The following is a 19,564-nucleotide window of genomic DNA, read 5'->3' on the forward strand; positions in this document are numbered from 1 at the left end:
GGTCTTACAGTCTGAAATCCAGCAGTCTTAGAGGTCTCCATTATATCACCTCCACAGACAGGTGGGATGCAGAACAATGTGTCCTCATTTTGAATATTTGTACAAGTCTCCATATTGAACCAGGGAAATGTAGTGATATTCTTGGGACTGTCCAAACTTCCCCAGAGAAGAATCTTTGAACCTGTTCCATGCTGCAGAATCTCTCAGAAGGTACAGATGGGCAAGGTGCAGTTCCTTTACATCTTTCTGATCTCTCTCTCTTTGTTGTTAACTAATAAGACTTGCCTTTCAGTGTTAGGTCCTATGATACCTCATTTCAAAAAATTCTCTGGTCTGAAACATATACTGTGCTGGAGTTCTGTGAGAAATAGAAGCACTAAGATGTGTATATAGAGAAAGGAATTTGTGGCAAGGAGTTGGCTCTCACAATCATGGAGGTTGGCAAGTCCAGAGTCTGTAGTGTGGGCCGGCAGGAGGGTGCGTTTCAGTCTCTCTCACTTGGTCTTTTTATTCTATTTAGGTCTTTGATTGAACGAGGCCCACCCACGTCCCAGAAGGCAAACTGTCTTACACTCATTTAAATGTTAAATCTTATTTAAAAACAGCTGCCCCTAAGTCGACATGTGAAATCAACCAGCACAGTATCATGTCAATACCTGTGAAGGTTTTAACATTCTTAAATGAAATGCTTTTCTAAAGAGCTTAGGTTAGTGTTGGTTAGAACAGGGTGAATCTTTTTGCCACCTCCAGGTCTTTCCTAAGATCCCTATTTTCTTCCCTGGCACCCGGGATCATTCACTGAATTAAAACATTCCATTCATTCTGGTCCCCACCAAGGGCCCTTGTTTTACACGTTGGCCCTCCACTGACTTTCCTGCAGGTCTAAAATCATCACTAGCCCCTGGGAAACTCAGTGTCTGTTGTATCCTTATTTCTTAGGGTGGCCACAGAGCTCCAGAACACAGAGCTTGAGAGTGTAGAGGAACAGGTTTTGCACGAACACCTTTTCAGGCATTTCAGAAGAAACAAGGTGGAGATTGCAAGTGCAATAACGAGGCCGTTTCCTTTCCTCATGAGCCTCCGAGACCGCGCCTTCATCTCCGAGCAGATGTTTGATGTAAGTGAGGAGAATTTCCTCAGGATGGGAAACGAGCCCCACGCTGTATCATGCCAAATTTCAGGGTGGGAGTGGACCCTTTGCCTTCCTGTCAGGAGGCGGTGGGAGAAGCAGGCCTCATAGAAAACATTGCTTTTTCTGTGGTAACTGTTAGTGGGGGGCGACGGAGGCGGGTGTGCTGGGTGCAGGAATGCTTCCCAGGCGCGGAGCGTCTGAGCTACTTTATGCAACATACTAACGGACACTAAAGGTAAGTTAAGCGAGGCCAGCAGTACTTCATTACAGACCCTCTTACTTTAAACCCTTGACCATGAGACTTTCAGAACTCACAGGGCAACTTTAGGATAAATTTGTGACTTTAGGATAAATTTGGAAATGGATGCTTGCTGTTCTCTCTCCAAGTCATTTCCTGTTCTTTGGACATTTCTGGAGTTCTAGGATGTAGGGACTGGTTAGCAGTGGGTCTCCCTGGGGATACTGAGGACAAGCTGCTTCTCTGTCTTTAGGAATGGTCTTTGTCCTTTGGCTAGGATCACAATGGGGGAGGGTGGTCACTTATTTCCTGGAGCCCTGCAGACCAGGCCAGTCCTGGGGGCAGAGCAGTGGTCACTGTCCAGTCACCTGCACATCCTCTCATTGTCTGTAGGACCTTCCCTGAAATACCCTGGCCTGGCTCTTAGAGTCCCACACAACATTTGACTTTGAACACATTTTTATCTTCAAAATAACTGTCAACTTTCCAGAAAGCCAGGTTCACAAAGCTAAGAGTCTATTTTTATCACAGAGAACATTTAAGAAGTCACCCAAACATGCAAAATTCTAACATTTCACGAGAGGAGGAATGGTCTCAGCGCCCACCTAAGAGTCTTCTATAACCCACAAATCCATAGTGACATAATTCTCCATTCAATGTTTTCCAGCAATTTCAAGAAGCATGTACAAACTTGGTCCCAGTGCCGAGAGTGGTGTATGCTGTCCTCACGGAGCTGGAGAAGACCTTCAGTCTGTCACTTCTGAAGGTGCTGTTCAGCAGCACTAATCTGACAGCCTACCCAGACTTAGTGGAAATTCTCGAAAGCTTCCTAAATGGTAACCAAAGCTCTCAGTTGTGTTTGGGGTTCAAGTCCGTTCGTTCATCCATTCACTCTTCCTGAGTACTTGACATATCATGGCTGAGGAACCATGGCATGAACACAGCCGTGAAGGAGTGTCCGTGACCTGTGTCCTCACTGAGCGCACACAGGCCCGTAACCCTAGGACCTGGCTTGGGTGATGTGCAGCATAGGGTTCCCGTGATGCCCTTTTATGGGAAGGAGAAAGCCCTCTCTGATACGTTCAGACACACAGTCCTGTGTCACTTGCTTCTCCCGAGAGAGGAGAAGTCACAAAGGACAGCTGGTGAAAGTCACAGCATGGCAAGGAGGGTGCGCTTTCAGATCTAGGGAGGCTAGATCGTGAGTGTGGGTTTGGAAGCTGATTTTGGAGGGCCTGACACCCTGTCTTGAGGAATTTGAAGTTTGTTGATTTTCATTTGGAAATCAAAAAAACAATAAAGGATTTTTACGTAGGATAAAAGAAGAAGTCAGTATGAAGAACAGAATGTGTTGGTTTGTGAAAACTACACCTTGATTTACAATAAGAGCTACGGCATTTCCATACTGTGATATCCAAGTCTGTGAAAGGGATCAAGGAAACTGAATGCATAAGCACTCACTTTAAGTCAATATTCTATTTACAACCAGGAACCCCTCAGTTCACAGGCGCAGAGGGAACTGTGCATGTCTCTGGGCTCTGATATCTGTGTGAGTTTTCCCGTCACTGTGACAAAACACCTGAGATAAACAAAGAGAAATGTTTATTTTGACTCATGGTTTCAGCCCATGGTTGCTCAGCACTGTGCCTTTGGCCTTTGGTAAGGCAGAACATCATGGTGGGGAGTTTGTTGGAGAGCAAAGAGCTGCTTACCTCAGGGTGGCTGGGACGCAGAAAGGGGTGGGGAGAGAGAGAGAGAGAGGCCATGTTCATGCCCCCCGCTGACCTAACTCCCTTCTACCAGGTCCCACCTCCTAAAAGTTCCACCACCTCCTATCACACCACAGGCTGGTGACCAAGTCTCCAACTCATGGCCTTGGGGGACACTTAAGAGTCAAGCCCTCATACTCTCCATGGACCGTGGGGAGCCCCTTCCCTAACCCCTGTGCCCAGGCCTCACATGTCACAGGTCAAGGTCATCAAGCAAGGGCTTAGCATCCCTGATGACTCACTGTGGTGGCTGTGTGAAGGTGGCAGCAGGCTGGGGTGGCTGGGATCCCTGAGCAGAGTCTGCAGGGAGACCCCAGGGCTCTGCAGGTGTCGGGGAGTGGATCAGGGGCTGAGGTAGAGAGCCTCTCATTCAAAAGAGGATTCAGTCGCAAGATCAAGGAAAACCAGAAAGAGACAGTAAGGTTGGAACCTGCCACGTGGGGTGCAGGAGCTCTAGAAGAAGAGAACCCCAAGGAAATCTGAGGCACAGTGGGACAGTGATAAACAGCACCGAAGAGCAGCGAGGAACAAGGGCGGGTGTGTCAGTCTTCACGGCATGGAAGCCATAGCAGCGGTGGCAGGAAAGTGAGAAGAAGAAAGGCAACAGGGGTAAGCGGAAGGGAACGGGGAGAGTAGGCTTTGGGGGCCTCAGGTCAGGTCCTTGGAATCTCTGTCCCCAAGGAGAAGCTCCCCTGTGCACTGAACGCCAGAACCAGCAGGAAGGTCCTGGGCCTCGTCCCTCCTCGCTGGGTCTGGCTGGTTATTTCCATGTTTCTCTTCAGTTTCCTGTGAGCACAAGGCCCTCTCGAGCTGGAGTGGAGGAGAGGCTGAAGCCGCCACCAAACAGCTACCAAGTGGCGGGGGAGGTAATTATGATCTGAACCACCAACTACCTCATTGATGGTGTTTGCCTGTCTGTACGAAAGGGACATCTCCGTCCCTTCCCTCCCCACCACCCCTCACACAAACCCACACTGTGTTCAGCCGTGGCTTTGTTCCCAGGTGAGTGGGAGGCAAGCTGGGGAAGGACAGTACGTCGCTTCACAGAGGGGCTTCTGAGTGGAGGACCTAAGGACACACAGTAATAAGAATGGAGATGGGGGTACCCAATGGAGTTTCCCAAGGGAGCCCCTTTTCATCTAAACAAATAGAGAAGATAAATGCAGTCAGGTGTCACTTAATGATGGGGATACTTTCTGAGAAATTTAATTTTAGGTGATTTCTTCCTTGTAAGAACATCAGGAAGTGAATGAACATCAGGAAGGAAGATGGCTGCAATGTGACTAGGCAGCATAATATTATGGACTCACTGTCTTCCATGTGGTGCATCCTCGACTGAAATGCCAACAGGTGTTGAGCAACTACTAGCAGGATGCAGCTTGAGAAGAAAGAAATGATTTAAACTAACTTGCAGGGAGTGTTAGGAATAATGACACACCGTGTAGGGAGAGGAAATGGAAGTGAGTTCGAAGAACAAATAGGGAGATAACAGAGCCAAGAGGTTAAGACTATCACAGAGGAAGAAAGAGAGAAATGCAAAGAGATAGTTAAAGTCAGAAAGAGGAAGTCCAGACACAAATAGCTTCATGGTGCAGATGCAGTAGTGTGTGAAGACAGGTTACAGGCAGAAAACGGAGAGGGAGCGAGAAGGAGAAAGGGCCAGGGGGCCTAGAAAGTGCTAAAGGAAGTGAAACAGAGCTGGGTTCGTGCAGCAAACCTTCCTCCCGGCAGCAGTTCTGCATGACCATATCCAAGTAGGTGTCCAGGTCACTGTCAACTCTCTGTCACGTTCCTGTTTCTCTCTTCAGAGTCCCAGAAGTTTTCTCTACAAATGAATGAAGGAAGAGAATCAGAAGACATGCCCAGGTTGTTACCTTATGATACAGAAGGTAATAAGAATTTAAATGACCTATTATCTAAAGTTTCATTTTTCTGTCAACATAAATACCTATTCTTTCCTTTCCTTTCCTGTGCTCCCATCCACCCACCCATTTGTCCATCTGTCCATCCATCCATTTACCAATCCATGCATCCATTCACCCATTTATCCATCCCTCCATCCATCCATTTATCCATTTATCCATACATCCACCAATCCATCTATCCTTCTATTTATCCAACCATTCACTGTCCTCACACACCCTGCACACAGATAGACAAACTATGCACACACAGCTTTGGACTGCTTTTGTAAAAACACAAACAGCCAAAGAAGGAAGAGCTCAGACTTGGTGAGGTTTTCTTGTGTATAGAACATAAAGAGAGGGAGAATGGAAAATACACATGGAACCTTAAACTCCCAAATGATTGTCAATTTTACCTAAACAGTCAGGCAATTCATCTGTCACCATGTTAGGGTACCGGTTATCAGGGAAGGAGATAATTTTCAACCTATTTTTTTTTTTTTTTGGTTGTGTCAGGGACTTGGACATAATGAATATAATTGCAATGTAAAAAAAACTCTTGAGAAAGACTTTTGAAAAGGACCTGGCAAGGAGACGTGTCCCTTGTCAATGTGCCATGCTCCTGTGTCAATGGCAAAAGATGAGAACTTTGATGACATGGGAGAAAGATAAGACAGAAAAACTGACATTTAAATTTTTATATTTAAATTTCATTTGCCCACCATGGAATAAAGGAGATAAGCTCAATCATCAAACAAGGTGCTGAGTTTCAAAGATGGAGAAAATTATATTAAGGGAGAAACAGAGGGAGGATGCTAAGACACAGCCTGTGGGGGAAGGGCACCAAGATTAATACAGAGGTGATGAGAAGGGACAGTGAATGAAAAGTTAGCAGAGAGTGAACATTGTCTGCACAGGAGAAGAGACAGTTTGCGACATCCAAGGACTTGGAAGTCACGGGACAGAACCAGCTTCTGGCGCTAAGGTGATCACATGAGCAGAGAGTTTTCAGATTGCTGTGTCTGCAGCTGTTAAGGTGGCACAGTGTCCTCAGAGGCAACTGCCCTTCCCCAGGTGTTCTTATCTACTCCCACCTGTGAACTAATGACCCCCAAACACACCTCCAGGCTTCTGACCTCCGTAACAGGCGCCTTTGCTGAGAGGGTTTGCAGGAACCTCAGTAGGAGACACTGTATGATCGCCCGTGGGCAATCACAACGCGTACGCTTTTCTTGATCACAGGAACCAAAAAGGACTTTATTCCACAAGTCTCAGACTTATATTGAGAACATCAGCCTATCAGAGAGTAGACTACCAAGAAAGTCAGCCTATCAAGGAACAGTCTCCAGGCAGATACCAGGATTGCCTCATGTACAACAGCCAACCAGAGTTACTTCCTAAAACTTGAATATGAGTGCAGCTATGTCTGGCAAGCTGCCAGGCGCCATCTTAGAGATCAGGCCACGGTGCGGCTCTGGGGCCCTCAGAGCCCGCCCCTGACATCTCCCCCTTATTCTTTAAATAAAGAAAAGATTACTTGGGACCATGCCTGTCTTAGGTTGTCCATGGCAAATTACATCCTTACCTGTCATTGGAATTCTGACCTCTAGGCGTCAGAACCCTGTCTTAGGTTGGTATGCATTTCCACGGATCTTACCCGTCTTTGACTACTGGTCCAGCATGCTTAGCCATATTTGGGGGGATGTGCCTGTCTCAATGGCTGTCAAAGCCTGTACTATATCCCATCGATGATGACAGCGGGCATCTTGGCGAGCTCTGATTTGGCTGTGTATAACATAGGCTATCCCTAAGCAGATAATAATCAGAACAGCTACTGTTCCAGCCCACTGTTTTGTCAATCCCAGGGCTTTAGATAACAAAGAGAACATCTCAGATACCGATGTAACTGAACCCTGGTGGCATTGACTCTGAGTATCAAACGTAGATGACCAATTACCAGTAAGGTAGACAGAGAGATTTTTAGATAACATAACCATAGAGCTAAGGTTATTATAAGCAATAGGGGTGACACACACTGCTCTTAAAGGATAAACACATCCCAGTCCCAAAAGTTCTTGCAAGATATCCACTTGTTCTTGTAGTAAGTCCACTCTTTGATTTACAAGGAGTAAGCCTGCTGTTAGATGTTGGTTTAGGGTCTCTTTAGTCTGTAAGGCTGCAGCTGTATTTTCGGCCAAGTGATTGACTGCTGTTGCTGTAGGTATGGCAGTTGCTAGTGCTGCTGTTGCAGAAACCACTATTGCAGTGACCATAGCCGCTGTGATGCCAAATTCTCTCCTGTTTCTTGATAGTAACTGGCAATTCCGCATCTGTAAAAGAGACTGGGACTGGTAGGAAGGTAGGAACACACATTAAGACTGCCAGCGGGAACCTAGAAGCATTCCAACATTGAGAGATACATAGTTGAACTGTTCCTCCTAAGAGACTAAAAAGAGGTTGTAAGTTAGTTCAAGGGGAGCTACGAGCATCAGAAGTATGTTGGTCTGAGTTACTTGTTGGTAGCATTGGCACTGGTCGAGTTAGTCACTCAGGAACCCAGATAGGCAATGTTTTGTCCTCTGGAAACACACAAACCAAGCCACGGCTCCAGTAAAACACTGGGTCCGAGCCATTCCATTGTCCTGTAATAACATCCTTCCATTTTACCGTCACTCTATCATGTTGTTTATGATTGCCATGTCTCTCAGTGGCAGAGTGACCCTCATTATCCAGAGTTAAAAAATTTAAATTAAAGAGGCAAAGAGAAAGTTTATCTTTAGGGGAACTGAAGGTCTCCCCTATTTCCCCTTTTTGTTTATAAAGAGTCCTTGTGGGTTATAAGGTATACCTGTGGTTGGAGTTATTTCAAATTTAGTGAGAAATTGGTTCTTACCAAATTTAGTTTTTAAAGAAAAATTTAGACTCTATAACGTAGTACAATACTCTAACAGTTGCTTAACCATAATTGTATAAACCCCTATTTTTAAGACTAATTGTTCTAAAGAATAAAACTTAATAGACACAAAGTTAAGAGTAAATTAGTGTTTCTAAGAAATCCTTGTTATTTTACCATGTCATTTTACCATATAGATTAAACTTTGGTTTATATTAGAACATTAGTATTTCACCTTAGGAAAAACCTTAAATAGCTTTAAATGTTTCACATACATACAACCAACTTAGTTACATGCAAACTTGTTGAAACTTGCCCTTTACTTACATAGACTTTCTTAGCACTAACTTAGACCCTCATTTATTTCATCACACAAGCACTTTCTTATCTAATTCACTTATTTTCTTAAAAAAAAAAACAAGATATTAGACAAGTGTCCTGAACAGTATTTGTCAGCTTTTTCTTGTTGGAGGAAAGTCCTAGAAAAATTGATGTTAGACATTTTATTAACATCAACATTTTACTAGTTTGACCACCTAGAGACCTGCAAGTTATTTTTAAGATATTGTACTTCTATTAGTTTACCCAATTTAAATTGAACCTCTTTAAATCACATGAATTAAAAATATTTGGATCCATTTTTAAATTTTAATTTTAGGAGCGCTCAATTTTAATACAGACAAAACATGACATTAGATAGCATGACATACACATAACACAAAATCAAAGGCCTTGAAACTTTATAGGTGAATCTCCATTGCAATGTAACAGATGTTCAAAAACTCTAGTTGAATAAAAAATAGAACTGATCAAAAAAGTCATGAGCTCAAAAAAATATATATATAGAAGTAAAAAAAAAAAAAAAAACAAGAGTTCTGGAAAAATGATACGGCCGTTAATTACTTTAGTAAGGCACCATAAAATTTACTTTTGCTGGAGTTTAGGTAAGGCTCTTTTTTACCTTTTTTTTTTTCCTTGGGTTTGAGACCGGTCTCCTACAGAGCCTTTAGGCTTCCTATTTACATTTCAATGTAAGCCTTGACTGAGATCTGGAAGGATCTAACAGGTTTTAATAGAAACCTTGTGCCTAAGGCACTTTAGCCATCTCCTCAGGACAGGTTGGATGTCAAAGAAAATTATGAGACCTTATTTTCCATTACTTTTGAGAATGAAGCTACTTTGCTGTTCCTCACTGAGATATGCCATTGGTTATTGAGTTGCCTATGGCTGCCTATCCAGGATTTATTTTCCCCTTTTGTGACAAACAGGTTAAATTTTGCTTCATAGGTAAGCTGAGGACAGGAGCTTGAAGTAAGGCCCCTTCCTGGGGCAGAATATTGTCCTATGGTGGCTATTTCCTGTAGTTGAACCTGTTGATGACATAATTAAGCTTTATTTTTTTTTGAGATCTTTTAATTCCTATTAGCTAAGAAGTTTAGGAGTTCTGCAATGGCCTTTTGATATTCCTCCCGGGTTTTGGCACCACTTATGATCGCCCACCGCCCACAGGGGGTGGGCAATCACAATGCGTACGCTTTTCTTGATCACAGGAACCAAAAAGGACTTTATTCCACAGTCTCAGACTTATATTGAGAACATCAGCCTATCAGAGAGTAGACTACCAGGAAAGTCAGCCTATCAAGGAACAGTCTCCAGGCAGATACCAGGATCGCCTCATGTACAACAGCCAACCAGAGTTACTTCCTAAAACTTGAATATGAGTGCAGCTATGTCTGGCAAGCTGCCAGGCGCCATCTTAGAGATCAGGCCATGGTGCGACTCTGGGGCCCTCAGAGCCCGCCCCTGACAACACTGCAGGAATTGTTCCTGAGATCCTTCCTGACACTGACCTGCCTTCTGTCGGGAGTTCACAGTCTCAGGACGGAGCCCTGTTTCTCCGCTGTCAACCTGGGAGCTGTTCATGACTGGTTCCTCTGCCTCAACCCAGCTTATCCAGTCTGGTTGAGTCTACCTCTCACATACCTCCCATCTGTCCCTGGCTTTCCACCCGCAACACGCACACCCTAGTCAACATCTCCCCCTTCTCTCTCAGACTATAGAAGTGGCTTCCAGTCTCAGATTTCCCCTCCCGTCTTGTCCCATCACATCCATTTTGTGGGACCCAATGAGATGACTCTAAGAAAAATCCCAGTTGCAGAACTTCGCTTTCCTGCTTGAGGTCAATCACTTCTTGCTGTCTTAAGGGTGAAATCCATTTTCCTCCCCAAATCTCCAGCTTCGTGTCTGCCTCTCTTGCTCTTACTTCAGTGTGTATAAAACTTCTTGGGTGATTTTAATTTTCTGATTCCTGCTCCTCTGAGCCTCTACACATGCTTAGCCTTGCATGGGGATCAGTCTTCTGGGCCCCTTCCCCTCTCCGTCCTGCTCCCTGATCTGGTGAAAGCATGTGAGGTTACATGACGATCTCCAAGATGCCTTTTCTGATCCTTGGTTCCAGAAAGCAATGGGACGAGAGATGGGGAAGAGCAGTAAGCCTAGCATCAGGGAAGAAAGGGAGGTGGGAACAAGCTGGGAAAGAGAGAGAGGTCACAGTGGACCTCATCAGCAAGGCCCAGAGGAGGAAAGAGAAGAGGCAGAGACAAGTGGAAGGGGTGAGGAGGAGGACAGGGGTGGAGACAAGCTGGGCGAGACTTCCAACAGTCGCTGTCAGAATCATGCTAGACCTCCTTTTCCCACAGTGCCTTCAGACACGGCCATGCGTACCGTGTAGCCTCTCTTGGAGATGGAAAAACAGTGCACAGAAGTGTGTGCAGGTTGTTTCTGTAAGGGCAGGGTGCAAAAGAACAGTGGGCACAGCATCCTGGGGTGTTAGCAGGTGTCAGGGGCCTGTCATGGGTTCAGCATGGAAAGAGGAAGCTCCAGTTCTAGATGAATGGACCAGGGCCACGTGTCAGACTGTACTGCTAAGTTACAGTTAAATAGGAGCAAGCAGCTCTGGTGTGCCATTGCCTGGGGTGGTGACTGTCCTTACAACATATGGTAAATTTCAAAAAGCTAGAAGAAGGGATTTTGAGAGATTTCACCATAAAGAAATGATATCATCATCCACTTATGAGGGAAAACATTTGGCCTTTGGTTTTTTGGAATTGGCTTATTTCACTCAGCATGATATTCTCCAACTCCATCCATTTACCTGCAAATGCCATAATATTATTCTTCTTTATAACTGAATAATATTCCATTGTGTATGTATACCACAGTTTCTTTATCCATTCCTCTGTTGAAGGGTATCTAGGTTGGTTCCACAATCTAGCTATTGTGAATTGAGCTGCTATAAACATTGATGTGGCTGAGTTTCTGTAGTATGCTAATTTTAAGTCCTTGGGGTATAAACTGAGGAGTGGGGTAACTGGGTCAAAAGGTAGGTTCATTTCAAGTTTTCTGAGGAATCTCCATACTGCTTTCCAGAGTGGCTGCACCAATTTACAACTCCACCAGCAATGTAAGAGTGTGTCTTTTTCCCCATATCCACGCCATCTATCTCAAAAAACCAAAGGCTGAATGTTTTCCCTTATAAGTGGATGATGATATATAATGGGGGTGGAGGGGTGGGGAGTGAGAGAAGAGTGGGGGAACTTTAGATTATGTAGAAGGAAATGAGAGGGAGGCGGTATGAAAGATGGTGGAGTGAGACAGACATCATTACATGTGTGATCACACAGATGGCATGAAACCACATCGTGCACAACCATAGAAACAAAATGACGCACCCCATTTGCATACAATGAATCAAAGTGCAGTCTGTACAAAATTTAAAAATTAAAAAATATTTTTTAAAAAAAGAAATGATAAATGGGGAGATCAGTATGCCTAACTGGATTGAAACATGACACAATGCCTGGACATTTCCTGCTACCCCATTACTATGTATGTATGTATCAGTTAAGAAAAATCAAAAAAAGGACTTTGAAGAAAAAGTAAAATATTGTTGGTGGGAGGGGGAGGAGATCCCAGGCACAGAGAGCACAGGACTGGAGCCACCCACTGGGGATAGCTGAGGTCCAGTGCAAGAGAGCAAAACAGATGACAGGAAGGGGGCACAGGGTGGCGGAGGCAGGAGAAGCCAGGGGAAGGGCAGTCCGGACAGTCGAAGAGGAGCAGAGCTGGGAAGAGAGGTGGGTCAGGTGGGACCCCATGGCGGCAGGGAGAGAGGAGGAGAGACGCTGAGAAGGGAGAGGAAGCAGCGGTTGTAGAGACATGTTTAAGTAGCCCTAAGATGGCAACTGGCGTTGGGCCAAGAGGTGGTGCATAATTAGTGTTAACCCTGCGTGATCTCTCATGACCTTCTGCCTGATTGGTCAATGTCTCCTCTGCGCTCGTGGTCAACAGATGTTCCTCATTCTTTCTTGATTGGTACCGAGGGGCGTGCTTCAATTGTGCTAATCCTAAGCTGATTGGCTGCCTTAGGTATATAGGACATTCTCTTCACCTGGGCGGGAGTCGCAGGTTGCAGGACGAAGCTGCACGCTGCACCCCACACCTCCAAGGAGCGACCCACCTTAAGAAGCAGTAGACCTCTGAAAGCGTAGCTTCTCTGAAACCTCTCTGGGGCCGCCACAGGAGGTCCCAGCACCCTGGGGTGTGCCCAACCACCCGAGGTTCATCATTCCCTTGTTCTCTACAGAGACCCGCGATCCCCAAGTTCCCCAGGTGACTCGCAGCGCAGGAGGAGGACCGGAGGAGGGGCTCCCTCTGCAAGCAGGTGAGTCCCCGGGCAGTGGGCTTAGTCCCAGTGACCTCCGTAGAACTTTGCTTTCTAGTCTGAATGGAAAAGGCCTCCCCTTCTCCCTTGCGGCCTGTCTCCTCTTCGTTTTGCTTATGTACAGGTGGAATTGTGTGCATCTTCCATTTCATTTTAAAACTGTCAGAGGGACGAGGAGAGATGGTGCCCTTGTGCTGAGAACTTAGGGGGACTCAGTGTGTCAGAGTCAGGCTGGGTGCCAAGGAGAAAGCGCAGGGGCATTGGATGATGTGCCCGTCAAACCCAAATATCAGCAGGTTGTGGTCGGCGAGTGGGGCATGCTGCTTCAGCTCCTTCTGGAAACACCGGGCGCAAGGACCTGCGTTCTGTGACTGGTCGCAATCTTGTGATTTAGCAAAGTCACGTGGGGAACGTGAAGAGCCTGTGAAGTGTAGGCACGGCTGGACAAGCACACCACGGCCTGACCCGACCTGCCAGGCACGCCTGGAGCACCAGGGGGTGGAGACCACAGACTGAGATGGAACCACAGCCAGAACTTACAGCCGGCACGAAGCTCCCAGCCTGTGGAGCAGCAGAACTGGAGCAGAACCCGACAACCAGAAAGAACCCCTGACGCTGCCCTCCTGCGATGCCCTCCACACGGAGCAGCCCGGCTACAGCTCCTGGACTGAGACGCGTGGCCAGCGTGCTCTGGGGTGGCACTAGGAGAACAGCTTAGGAATAGGCTTGAAGGGATGTGTGGTGCCTGTGAGCTGCAGAATCAAAGGGGTTCAATTCCTCCACCGACTCGCGACAGGCAGCTTTAGGAGGAGGGACAGGGTCCCTGGTGTTGGGGTCCTCGTGAAAACAAAGGGCTTTTATCAAGCTGGGAGAAGAGAGCTTCAAGAATGAGGCAAATACAGCAAATGATAGAAAACTTCCAGGCATCCAGGAGGTCAAGGTAAAACCCAGGGAAACAGAAAAGGAGGAAGTGAGAGACCAAGGGCCGGGCAAGCTCCACAAGAAATAAGACCCAGAGGCCAACTCAGGGACGAGTGATCGAGAGGTGAGTGGACACAGATCACAGCCACGTGGCAAGGAAGCACGAGGAAACCCGGGAGGAGGAGGTCAATCGAAGCCAACGTCGTGAAGAGTGAGAACTGTCCAAGGGAGGGAAGGCGGAAGTGGCAGCCTGAGCAGGAATAAGGGTCCCAGACACAGGGACTTCCGGGAGAGGGGCCTCCAGAGTGAGTCCTCAGATGCAGGTCTCCGCAGGTGCAGTGGCCCAGAGATACACTCGGAGAAACGATCCTCTCTCCAGCAATGTCGCCGGCTCTCAGGTGACAGAACCATTCCCCAGGGCCTGTCTCACCAGCTCATCCTTCCGTGGATCTCGGCTGGAGCTGAACATTCCCCACCTGGGACCAACATGCTCTTTCTGACGCTGGAATTCCTGCCTCTCCAGGCCTCATTCTCTTGGTAAAGGGATGAGCGTTTCCTTGTGTGCCCATCCATCTTGCCCATCCATGTGAGATGGGGAAGGACAGCAAAAATCAGGGTGCAAAGACGGGGCAGAGGAGGAGACAGAAGTGCATCCAAAGACAAGCAAAGGAGACCCTGGAACAAGGGCAGAGATGGGCCTTGTGCTGAGGAATGGGGAGGGGAGCGGGGAGAGAAGCAGGTGTGCCGGGAGAGTGAGCAGCAGGTTTCTCGGCCTTGGTGGTGGTGACGGGAGTAGGTCCGCCTACGGGCCAGGTGGACCTAAAGCTCAGACCTGGGAGGGTCTTGGATGGGGATCGTACCACCCAGGAGATGCTGGAGCTTCCCACGCCTTTGCTGCGAGTTTTTCCTCCACAACTCCCCTTCGATTGTATCCTGAGACCACTTAGGGACTTTCGCTTCTTTTCCGCAGAGGGCAGCGATGCCTGTTTGGAGATGAATGGGAAAGAAGAGCCTGAGGAAGCTTCCTGCTGGTCCCCAGGACGTGCACCAGGTGAGGAGGGAGCTTGCCCAGCCCCGGGTGGTGGTGGCTGAACCAGGTGTCTGCTGTTGGGTGCACTCTGAGCCCTCTCCTGCTAGTCCTCAGATGGAATTCTTTGCATGTAGACTTCCTGGACTTCTGTGGGAAACACGAGGAGAAATTCTTGTGAATTCTGTTTGGAAGAGTATGACCCTTCTTGGTAGAATATGTGCGTTCCCCACTCGGGTCGAAATGATAAGTTCCAAGGAAGACTGTCTTTCCCTTTCTTTTCCTACATTATTTTATTGGTGCATCATAGCTGTCTGTATTGATGGGCTTTGCTGTTCCATTTTCACACATGCACACAATGTAACACCAGAATCTGGCCAATATCTCCCCAGCTCTTCCCCTTCCCTCCCTAATTCCCACCCCTTGGTTCTTTTTTTTTTTATTTATTTTTTATTTATTTATTTATTTTTTATTGTAAACAAATGGGATACATGTTGTTTCTCTGTACATGGCGTAAAGGCATACCATTTGTGTAGTCATAAATTTACATAGGGTAATGTTGTTTGATTCATTCTGTTATTTTTTCCTTCCCCCCCACCCCTCCCACCCCTCTTTTCCCTCTATACAGTCCTTCCTTCCTCCATTTCTTTCCCCCTTCCCTAACCCTAACTCTAACCCTAACACTAACCCCTCCCACCCCCCATTATGTGTCATCATCCACTTATCAGCGAGATCATTCGTCCTTTGTTTTTTTGAGATTGGCTTATCTCACTTAGCATGATATTCTCCAGTTTCATTCATTTGCCTGCAAATGCCATAATTTTATCATTCTATATGGCTGAGTAATATTCAATTGTATATATATACCACAGTTTCTTTATCCATTCATCAATTGAAGGGCATCTAGGTTGGTTCCACAATCTGGCTATTGTGAATTGAGCAGCTATGAACATTGAAGTGACTGTATCTCTGTAGTATGCTGATTTTAAGTCCTTTGGGTAGAGGCCAAGGAGTGGGATAGCTGGGTCAAATGGTGGTTCCATTCCAAGTTTTCTAAGGAATCTCCACACTCCTTTCCAGAGTGGCTGCACTAATTTGCAACCCCACCAGCAATGTATGAGTGTACCTTTCTCCCCACATCCTCGCCAACACCTGTTGTTGCTTGTATTTTTGATAATTGCCATTCTAATTGGGGTGAGATGGAATCTTAGGGTGGTTTTGATTTGTATTTCTCTTATTACTAGAGATGTGGAACATTTTTTAATATATCTGTTGATTGCTTGTAGATCTTCTTCTGTGAAGTGTCTATTCATTTCCTTAGCCCATTTGTCGATTGGGTTATTTGTATTCTTGGTGTAGAGTTTTTTGAGTTCTTTATAGATTCTGGAGATTAGTGCTCTATCTGAAGTATGATTGGCAAAGATTTTCTCCCACTCTGTAGGCTCTTTCTTTGCATTGCTGATAGCTTCCTTTGCTGAGAGAAAGCTTTTTAGTTTGAATCTTTCCCAGATATTGATTCTTGCTTTTATTTCTTGTGCTATGGGAGTCCTGTTGAGGAAGTCTGGTCCTAAGCTGACATGTTGAAGATCTGGACCTACTTTTTCTTCTATAATCTGCAGGGTCTCTGGTCTGATTCCGAGGTCCTTAATCCATTTTGAGTTTAGTTTCGTGCACGGTGAGAGATATGGGTTTAGTTTCATTCTGTTGCATATGGATTTCCAATTTTCCCAGCACCATTTCTTGAAGAGGCTATCTTTTCTCCATTGCGTATTTTTGGCCCCTTTGTCTAGTATGAGAAAATTGTATTTATTTGGGTTTGAGTCCATGTCCTCTAGTCTGTACAATTGATCTACCTGTCTATTTTGGTGCCAATATCATGCCATTTTTGTTACTATTGCTTTGTAGTATAGTTGAAGTTCTGGTATTGTGATACCCCCAGCTTCATTTTACCTGTGAAGGATTGCTTCAGCTATTCTGGGTTTCTTATTCTTCCAGATGAATTTCATGATTGCTTGCTCTATTTCTGTAAGGTACGTCCTTGGGATTTTAATTGGAATTGCATTGAATCTGTATAGCACTTTTGGTAGTATGACCATTTTGACAATATTAATTCTGCCTATCCAAGAACATGGGAGATTGTTCCATCTTTTAAGGTTTTCTTTGATTTCTTTTTTAGTGTTCTGTAGTTCTCATTGTAGAGGTCTTTCACCTCTTTTGTTAGATTGATTCCCAAGTATTTTATTTTTTTCGAAGCTATTGTGAATGGGGTAGTTTTTCTAATTTTTCTTTCCAAAGATTCATCACTTATGTATAAAAATGCACTAGATTTATGAGCATTGATCTTATATCCTGCTACTTTACTGAATTCACTTATGAGTTCTAAAAGTTTTCTGGTGCAATTTCCTGGTTCCTCTAAGTATATAATCATATCATCAGCAAATAGGGATAGTTTGAGTTCTTCTTTTCCTATTCATATCCCTTTAATTTCTTTGGTCTGTCTAATTGCTCTGGCTAAAGTTTCAAGGACCATATTGAATAGAAGTGGTGAAAGGGGGCATCCCTGCTTGTTCCAGTTTTTAGGGGGAATGCTTTCAGTTTTTCACCATTTAGAATGATATTAGCCATAGGCTTAGCATAGATGGCCTTTACAACGTTAAGGAATGTTCTTACTATCCCTATTTTTTCTAGTGTTTTGAGCATGAAGGGATGCTATATTGTATCAAATGCTTTTTCTGCATCTATTGAAATAATCATGTGATTCTTGACTTTAAGTCTATTGATATGGTGCATTACATTTATTGATTTCCTGATGTTGAACCAACCTTGCATCCCTGGGATGAAACCCACTTAATCATGGTGCACTATCTTTTTAATATGTTTTTGTATGCGATTTGCTAAAATTTTGTTGAATTTTTGCGTCGATGTTCATTAAGGATATTGGTCTGAAATTTTCTTTCCTCAGTGTGTCTGTCTGGTTTAGGTATCAGAGTGATACTGGCTTCATAGAACGAGTTTGGGAGGGTTCCCTCCTCTTCTATTTCATGGTATACTTTGAGAAGTATTGGAATGAGTTCTTCTTTAAAGGTTTTGTAGAACTCATCTGACAACCCATCTGGTCCTGGACTTTCTTGTTGGTAGGCTTTTGATGACTTCTTCTATTTCATTACTTGAAATTGGTCTATTTAAATTGTGTATGTCCTCCTCGTTCAGTTTAGGCAATTCATATGTCTAGAAACCTGTTGATATCTTTGAAATTTTCTATTTTGTTGGAGTATAGATTTTCAAAATAGCTTCTAATTATGTTTTGTATTTCAATCGTGTCTGTTGTGATATTTCCTTGTTCATTCCGAATTTTAGTGATTTGGGTTTTCTCTCATTTTCTCTTTGTTAGTGTGGCTAAGGGTTTATCAATTTTGTTTATTTTTTCGAAGAACCAACTATTTATTTTGTCAATTTTTTGTATTTTGTTTCAATTTCATTGATTTCAGCTCTGAGTTTAACTATTTCCTGTCTTCTACTTCTTTTGGTGTTGGTCTGTTCTTTTTCTAGGGCTTTGAGCTGTAGTGTTAGGTCGTTTGTTGATTTTTACTTTTATTGAATGCGCTCCATGAAATAAATTTTCCTCTAAGTACTGCTTTCATAGTGTCCCAGAGATTTTGATATGTTTCTTTGTTCTCATTTACCTCTAAGAATTTTGTAATTTCCTTCCTAATATCTTCTGTTATCCATTCATCATATAATAGCATATTGTTTAATCTCCAGGTGTTGGAGTAGTTTCTGTTTTTTACTTTCATTTATTTCTAACTTCAATCCATTATGATCTGATAGAATACAAGGTAGTGTCTCTATCTTCTTGTATTTGCTAACATTATCTTTGTGGCATAATATATGGTCTATTTTAGAGAAGGATCAATGTGCTGCGAGAAGAAAGTGTATTCGCTCTTGGTTGGATGGTATATTCTATAAAATGTCCGTTAAGTCTAAATTATTGTGTTATTGAGATCTATGGTTTCTTTGTTCAATTTTTGTTTGGAAGATCTGTCCAGTGGTGAGAGAGGTGTGTTAAAATCACCTAGTATTTTTGTGTTATGGTCTATTTGGTTTCTGAAATTGAGAAGGATTTGTTTGACATACATGGATGAGCCACTATTTGGGGCATAGATGTTTATGATTGTTATGTCTTGCTGATTTATGCTTCCCTTAAGCAGTATGAAATGTCCTTCTTTATCCCTTCTGACTAACTTTGGCTTGAAGTCCACACTATCTGAAATGAGGATGGATACCCCAGCTTTTTTGCTGAGTCCATGTGCATGGAATGTTTTTCCCCATCCTTTTACCTTTAGTCTGTGGGTATCTCTTTCTATGAGTCTCTTGTAGGCAACATATTGTTGGATCTTTCTTTTTGATCCAATCTGCCAATCTATATCTTTTGATTGATGAATTCAGGCCATTAATATTCAGGGTTATTATTGAGATATGATTTGTATTCCCAGTCATTTGGCTCATTTTTTAAAATTATTTTTTGACATGACTTGGTTCCTCCTTTATTTGACAATTCCTTTAGGATAGTTCCTCCCTTTGCTGATTTGCTTCTTTGTTTTTCATCTCTTCCTCATGGAATATTTTGCTGAGAATGTTCTGTAATGCTGGCTTTCTTTTTGTAAATTCTTTTAGCTTTTGTTTATCATGGAAGGATTTAATTTCATCGTCAAATTTGAAGGTAAGTTTTGCTGGGTATAAGATTCTTGGTTGGCATCCATTTTCTTTCAGGGCTTGAAAAATGTTGTTCCAGACCCTTCTAGCTTTTAGGGTCTGGATTGAAAAATCTGCTGATATCCGTATTGGTTTTCCCCTGAATGTAATTTGGTTCTTTTCTCTCATAGCCTTTAAAATTATGTCTTTATTTTGTATGTTAGGTATTTTCATTATAATGTGCCTTGGTGTGGATCTGTTGTAA

The 19,564-nt window shown here is 44.2% G+C and overlaps 1 protein-coding gene across 3 annotated transcripts in view; it reads left to right on the top strand.

Annotated features, from left to right (window-relative positions):
• Positions 1-19,564, top strand: part of LOC124979999 (nuclear body protein SP140-like protein) — a 69,908-nt gene that overhangs the window by 9,197 nt on the left and 41,147 nt on the right. For all 3 annotated transcript variants that reach the window (XM_047545065.1, XM_047545066.1, XM_047545067.1), the window contains exons 2-7: positions 940-1,117; positions 2,038-2,206; positions 3,922-4,005; positions 4,948-5,028; positions 12,582-12,659; positions 14,551-14,631. In XM_047545065.1, the coding sequence (XP_047401021.1) occupies positions 940-1,117; positions 2,038-2,206; positions 3,922-4,005; positions 4,948-5,028; positions 12,582-12,659; positions 14,551-14,631 (671 nt within the window). The remainder of the gene's footprint in view (positions 1-939; positions 1,118-2,037; positions 2,207-3,921; positions 4,006-4,947; positions 5,029-12,581; positions 12,660-14,550; positions 14,632-19,564) is intronic.

The sequence above is a fragment of the Sciurus carolinensis genome, chromosome 3, assembly GCF_902686445.1.
Source record: "Sciurus carolinensis chromosome 3, mSciCar1.2, whole genome shotgun sequence".
NCBI classification, from domain to species: Eukaryota; Metazoa; Chordata; class Mammalia; order Rodentia; family Sciuridae; genus Sciurus; species Sciurus carolinensis.